The sequence below is a fragment of the Oxyura jamaicensis genome, chromosome 2 (assembly GCF_011077185.1).
Source record: "Oxyura jamaicensis isolate SHBP4307 breed ruddy duck chromosome 2, BPBGC_Ojam_1.0, whole genome shotgun sequence".
Classification (NCBI taxonomy): Eukaryota; Metazoa; Chordata; class Aves; order Anseriformes; family Anatidae; genus Oxyura; species Oxyura jamaicensis.
Window position 1 is genome coordinate 1251102 of NC_048894.1, and position 5953 is coordinate 1257054.

Genomic DNA, 5953 nt, shown 5'->3' on the forward strand with positions numbered 1-5953 from the left:
CCATCCCATTCCACCCCAACCATCTCATCCCATCCCACCCCACCCCACCCATCCCAACCCACCCTACCCCACCCCATCCCACCCATCCCACCCATCCCAGCCCACCCCACTGCATCCCAGCAGGACACGGGGACACAGCGACGTGACCTCCCCCTACCCCCCGCTGCCACCCCCAGCCCCGCGGCCAGGCGGGGCCGCGCTCACCTCGGCGGGCTGCCCGGCCCCCACCACGATCAGCTTGCCGTCCTCCAGCCCCACCAGGATGTGGCTCTTCTCCTTGGTCACCGACACGCTGTGCACGGGCACCCGCATGGGCACGGGGGGCATCGCCGCCCGGAGGCTGCAAGGGGGAAGAGAAGATTGGGGGGGGGATCGCGCCCCACGGGCGTCCCAAGGGGGTGCCGGTGGCACCAGCGGGGTGCCAGCCCTCACCTCTGGAGGTCCCGGATCTCCAGCCCGCACTGCATGGTCCCCAGCACCACGAACTCCTCCGTCACGCTCATGGCCGTCACCTCCTGGTCCAGCGGGACGGAGGCGAGGTGCTTCCCGTTCACCGAGTAGAGGTGCAGAGCGAATTTGTCCTGCGGGAGGGAGCAGAGGGAGGGTGATGGATCGGAGGGACCCGGGGACGTGGGGACGAGGCCCGGCCGTGCCACCTCACCTTGAGGGAGGCGCGCTCGCCCACGGCGGTCTGGGTGACGATCTGGCCCTCTGGCCCCACGGCCAGGTGGGTGACGGCGGCGGGCAGCGAGCTCTCGGCGGGCGGCCGCAGGGACTTCATGAAGAGGCCCCGGCGGATGGTGTGGATGATGATGGTGCCGTCCTGCGGAGGAAGAGGATGAGGGTGGTGCTGGCCGCCGCTGCTCGGTGGCTGTGCCACCCCCGCCCTGGGATGAGCCTTGCCACCCGTCCACGGCTCACCTTGGAGCCCGAGACGGCCATGTCCAGCTCGGTGCTGATGGCCACGCACGTCACCTCGTCGTCGTGGCCGTACAGGACCTGGATGGGCTTGGGGGCCAAGCCGCTGGAAAACCCGCCCTGGCGGAGGGGACACGGGGACCTCAGGGACCTCGTTGTGCCACCACAGGGCCCCAGCAGTCAGCACCTTCACCCCGAGAGCCGGCACACGGCGCAGCCCCGTACCTGCTGCAGGACCTGCCACACCATGCAGGTGGTGTCCCGGGAGCCAGAAATGAGGTAGATGCCACACAGGTCGAGCGCCAGGCAGGTGACAACGTCTGTGACACCCGGAGAGACGCTGGTGAGCTGCTGGCCCCGTCCCCATGTGTCTTGGCAGCCCAGCCCCAGCAGGTGGCACCAAGAAGGACGCTTCGGGGCGTGGAGCTGCTGCTAGCCCCATCCTGGACCAACCCTGGGGGGCTACGGAGACGTCCCCTGCACGATCCCGGGTTTTGGGTCCCCGTGGAGGGGGACACCGTACCTATGTGCCGGGTGATGTGCCCGACGACCTTCCCTTTGCCCAGCGAGGTGACGCGCAGGCTGTTGTCCCAGTGTCCCCCGCTGAAGAGCAGCTTCCCGTCGGGGGACACGGCCAGCGTGCGGGAGCACAGGTCCGCGCCGGGGGCGAAGGGGCCCTGCAGGAAGCGCTGGGTCCTGCCGGGGAGGGACACGACACGGGACGGTGGCAGGGACCTGCCACCGCAGGGACCGGAGAGCTCGCGCGGCCCCGAGGGACCCGGGGATGGGACCGTCCCCGCCGCGCGCCCACGCGGACTCACTTCGCGTTGGAGACGGTGGGGTCTTTGGTGAAGCTGAAGTAGTTGGAGATGTTCTTGTCGTAGGGCAGCCAGTTGTGGGTCCCCAGCAGGCCGTTGGCACTCACGGTGACCTGGGCAGAGGGGGGTGACGGTGGTGACGCACCCGGGGGGACCACCCAACACCGGCACCCTCCCGGCGAGGTGCACCCGTGCCTCGGTTTCCCCGCGCTCACCAGGACGTCGGGGGATCCCTGAGTGATGAAGGAGTGCGCCTGGTTCTTGGGGACCACGGCTTGCACCAGCGCCACGCCGTCGCTGATGCCCTGCGGGGGAGGCGCGGCCGGTGGGTGCCCTGCTCACCGCGGGCACCCAAAGCACCCCGCGTCCCTGTCCCCACCTCCACGAAGAAGGACTTGAGCTGGTCCAGGTTCTCGAAGACGTTGGGCGGGCGGGTGTCCAGGCGGGCCAGCCTCCGGGCTGCGCTCTCGGCCGACAGCCGGGCGGGATGGGGCTCCTAAACGGGGGGGGGAGGGGGCGTGAGAAGGGGGGCAGCACCCCCCCTGAAACAAAGCGGGGGGATTGGATTTTTGGGGGGGACCGAGCCACCTTGAGCAGCTGGCAGGGCGTCTGCCCGAAGTTGCTGATGATGCCCTCCAAAGCCTTCCTCTGCGTCTCGTCGGCGATGGCGTCCAGGTCCACGGCGCCTGGGGATGGAGACGGGGGGTGGGGGGGGGCATCAGCGAGGCCACCTCGTGAGTGCCCCCCACCCCGTGTCCCCGCGGCTCACCCTCGTAGGTGCAGTAGTAGAAGACGTTGAGGGCCTCCACGGCGGCCGGGCCTCGCTGCTTGTACCCGAAAATGAGGTCGATCCACTCGTGGAGGTGGGCCGAGACGTACTCCGACTCCTGCAGGGGCACGGGGCGTTCGGGGGGGGGGGTGGCGGGGATGCCCGCTGCCCCCCCTAGAAGGACCCTGCCCCAGCGGGAGGGGAGATGTGGGCTCCACCATCTCACCAGGGCTTTGCGGTGCTGGTAGATGAAGTCCTCGCGGGAGCGCGCCCAGCGCGGCAGCACCACGTCGTTCACCTTCTCGTTGGACATCTGCAGGCAGCCCAGGTCGAAACCTGGGGGCAGCGGGGGGGGGGACAGCGGGTCAGGGACCCGGCCGTGCCGTCCCCGTCCCCGTCCCCGTCCCCCCGTTACCGTTCTGGTTCTCCAGGAACTCAGGGAAGTAGAAGAACTCGGGGATGAGCTCCTTGACGTCCACGGGGTTTTCCATGCGGGCCTGCCACGCCGCCGGCACCGAGTGGAACTGCCGGTCCGAGCAGTCGAACCTGGTGGCACGGGGTTGACCGTGGGACCCCGGCGGCGGCTCTGTCCCCTCCCTCCCACCCCGTGTCCCCCCCCCAACCCCAGCCCCGGGTGCTCACCGTCCGCTCTGCAGCTGGATGTGCAGCGTGGTGAAGGGCTCGGTGCGGATCAGGTAGTGCATGACGCCCGCCGCGTTGGAGTAGTGCGTGCCGTAGTGAAACTTGTCCACGGTGCCCGTGGGGTCCTCGAAGCTCTCGTACCTGGCGGGGGGTGTGGGGGGGAAGCAGCAGGGTGAGGGCAGGTGCCCCAATCCCTCCCCCGGTCCCCGTTTTTGTTTTTTGGGGGGAGGGGGCACTGACTTCTCCTTCACGTCCCGCGCGTGCCTCTCGTTGGCCACCCCGATGGGCTTGGAGAGATCCCGAAACACGGCCGGGTCGGTGAGGTCGAGGGTCTCCGAGACGTAGTCCCGCAGGATCCAGGGGAACTGGGAGGGGGTGGTGGAGGTGGGTGAGGCGCTGGGGGGGGGACCCTGGGGCCACCGGGCAGCCCGGGGTTGGGGGGACACGGGGCGCTCACCACGGGGTACTGCGAGAGGTCGTTGTAGGTGCGCCCCGCGATCGTGTTCAGCTGCATGAGGTACTCAAAGTTGGAGATCTCCCGCAGAACCCATTTCTGGAGCAAAAAAGAGGGGGTGGCGGCGACGGGTTTGGGGGAGGAAGGTGGAGCAAACCCCACAGCTGGCCCCGCGGGGAGCACTCGGATACCCGGCTCCGCACGGGCACCCTCGGGGGTACACGGGGAGGGGGGACGCGGGTACCTGGGTGAGCCCCGAGGCTTTCAGCAGCTCCTGGGGCGAGCGGCTGCCGAAGTAGATCTGGCTGGGGGGGCGCAGGCCCAGGATGCAGGAGTAGACCTTGTTCCTCACCTGCAGGGACGGAGGCGAGAGCACTGCTGATGCTCGAGGTCCCCGCGTGGACCCGACACGGTCCTGTGGCTCCAGGGGGGAGCCCGGCTGGAGCTTGGGGGGTCTCGGGGGGACAAAAGGGCGGCGCCACCTTCTTCTTGAAGTTGAGGAAGTAGTTGGCCTGGTCGATGAAGAAGAGCTCGAGGGCGGAGCGGCGCAGGTTGTAGCGGCGCAGGTGGACCTCGCGCAGGTGGGACAAGGGGCGCTTGAAGTCGTGGCCGATCCCTGCCGGGGGAGCACGGAGCCCCGAGGGCTTCAGAGGGCACCCAGCAAGGAGGAAGAGGCAGGGGACGAGGGGCAGGGATTGGGGACAGCACCGGGGATGGCACCCCAAAAGGTCAGAGCCCCTGGAGGTGGGCTTTGAGGGGGGGGGGGGGGAGGACAGGGGATGGATGGGGGAATCCTCACCCCGCTGTGCCCCAGGGACCCACCCGAGGAGCTCCAGCCTGGCTGGGACCGGGGGTTGGGCAGGTTGTGGGCCCGTCCCCCTGCCCCGTGCCCTCCCGGGCACGTGCCCTTACCTCCCTCCGTCTCCTCCTTCTCGCTGCTGCCGTCGTAGAAGTAGACGTGCTGTGTCGTCACCTCCAGGCGGCCGGGGACGACAGCCACCGTGGTGATGAGCTCGCAGTCCTCCGAGACCACCAGCTTCTCCCGCTGGTTCTGCTCCTTGGGCTCGGCCCTGGGGGGACGGGGGAAGGGTGAGGACACCCCCGGGTGAGGGATCTGGGGTCACGGGTGGGGACGGGGACACTCACTGGGTGTCCAGGACGGGGAGGTCCTCCTCGGCCAGCTGGTCGTCCTCCAGCTCGCTCACCTTGGCCTCCTTGGCCATGGCGAGGGGGAGGGACTCGGCAGGGTTGTGGAGGTTGTCGGCTCCTGGAACGAGGAGGGGGTCAGCAGGCACCCCTGATGGCAAGGGGACAAGTCCCGCCTAGCCCCCCCCCGGGGACAGGGGGGCCCCTGGGTGCCCACCAGCCTCACCCAAGTTGTCCCTCAGGGCGCTGGCCTCCAAGTGCTGGTCGAAATTCAGGTTGGGCACCAGCTTCAGCCGCATCCTCGAGTAGGTCTCGGCGCTGGAGAGCTTCCAGCGAACCTCGGGCGGGTTCCTGGGGGGCAGGTGGGGAGTGAGGCACCCCGGACCCCCACCCGTACCCCCCCCCACCCCCCAAGCCGAGGTGGGGTTGTGGGTGCTCACCGGTCAGCCCAGGCGGAGCGGGGCGAGGTGAGGAGGCGGCACAGGGAGTGCCACTGCTTCAGCACGGTGCTCTGGTGGTTGTTGGCTTGCTTCAGCACGTTGGCGTGCCGGGCGTTTTCGGCCTTGGCGCGTTTCGCCGCCGGCTCCAGCACCAGATCCTGCCGAGGGAGCGGGTAAGGGGAGGTGACGGCGGGGTTGGGGCTTGGGGACGTCCCTGGGGTGAGGAACACGTCCACGGGGTGATGTCTGCAGCGCGAGGAGAACATCCCCAGGGTGATGTCCTTGGGATGAGGAGCATGGCCCTGGGGCAAGAAGCTTGTGCCTAGGATGACACCCGGGGGGGGAAGAGCACATCCTGTGGATCATGTCGCTAGGGTGATGGGCATGTTCCCTGGGTGAGGAGCATGTCCCTGGGGTGACATCCCCAAGGTGAGGAGCATTGCCCTACGATGACATCCTTGGGGTGAGAAGTGTGTCCCTAGAATGACATCACTGGGCTGAGGAGCACATCCCTGGGGTGAGGAGCATGTCCCTGGGGTGACATCCTTGGGGTGAGGAGCAAGGCCCTGGGGTGACATCCCCAAGGTGAGGAGCACATCCCTGGGATGATGTGTCTCGGGTGAGGGGCATGTTCCTAAGGGAGGGAGCACGTCCCTAGGATGACATCCCCAAGGTGAGGAGCACATCCCTAGGATGACCTCCCCAAGGTGAGGAGCACGTCCCTAGGATGACCTCCCCAAGGTGAGGAGCACGTCCCTAGGATGAC

The 5953-nt window shown here is 68.5% G+C and overlaps 1 protein-coding gene across 1 annotated transcript in view; it reads right to left on the reverse strand.

Moving 5' to 3' along the window:
* NBEAL2 (neurobeachin like 2) overlaps nucleotides 1-5953 on the reverse strand; it is a 32335-nt gene that overhangs the window by 1325 nt on the left and 25057 nt on the right. The window contains exons 29-50 of the mRNA XM_035319675.1: nucleotides 5188-5345; nucleotides 4974-5098; nucleotides 4748-4868; nucleotides 4514-4671; nucleotides 4084-4217; nucleotides 3846-3953; nucleotides 3605-3700; nucleotides 3388-3512; nucleotides 3148-3288; nucleotides 2921-3051; nucleotides 2732-2841; nucleotides 2506-2623; nucleotides 2325-2422; nucleotides 2116-2232; nucleotides 1952-2041; nucleotides 1740-1849; nucleotides 1442-1614; nucleotides 1144-1238; nucleotides 922-1038; nucleotides 662-823; nucleotides 433-581; nucleotides 205-340 (exon numbers count right to left, since the gene is read on the reverse strand). Of these exons, the coding sequence (XP_035175566.1) occupies nucleotides 205-340; nucleotides 433-581; nucleotides 662-823; nucleotides 922-1038; nucleotides 1144-1238; nucleotides 1442-1614; nucleotides 1740-1849; nucleotides 1952-2041; nucleotides 2116-2232; nucleotides 2325-2422; nucleotides 2506-2623; nucleotides 2732-2841; nucleotides 2921-3051; nucleotides 3148-3288; nucleotides 3388-3512; nucleotides 3605-3700; nucleotides 3846-3953; nucleotides 4084-4217; nucleotides 4514-4671; nucleotides 4748-4868; nucleotides 4974-5098; nucleotides 5188-5345 (2772 nt within the window). The remainder of the gene's footprint in view (nucleotides 1-204; nucleotides 341-432; nucleotides 582-661; nucleotides 824-921; nucleotides 1039-1143; nucleotides 1239-1441; nucleotides 1615-1739; nucleotides 1850-1951; nucleotides 2042-2115; nucleotides 2233-2324; nucleotides 2423-2505; nucleotides 2624-2731; nucleotides 2842-2920; nucleotides 3052-3147; nucleotides 3289-3387; nucleotides 3513-3604; nucleotides 3701-3845; nucleotides 3954-4083; nucleotides 4218-4513; nucleotides 4672-4747; nucleotides 4869-4973; nucleotides 5099-5187; nucleotides 5346-5953) is intronic.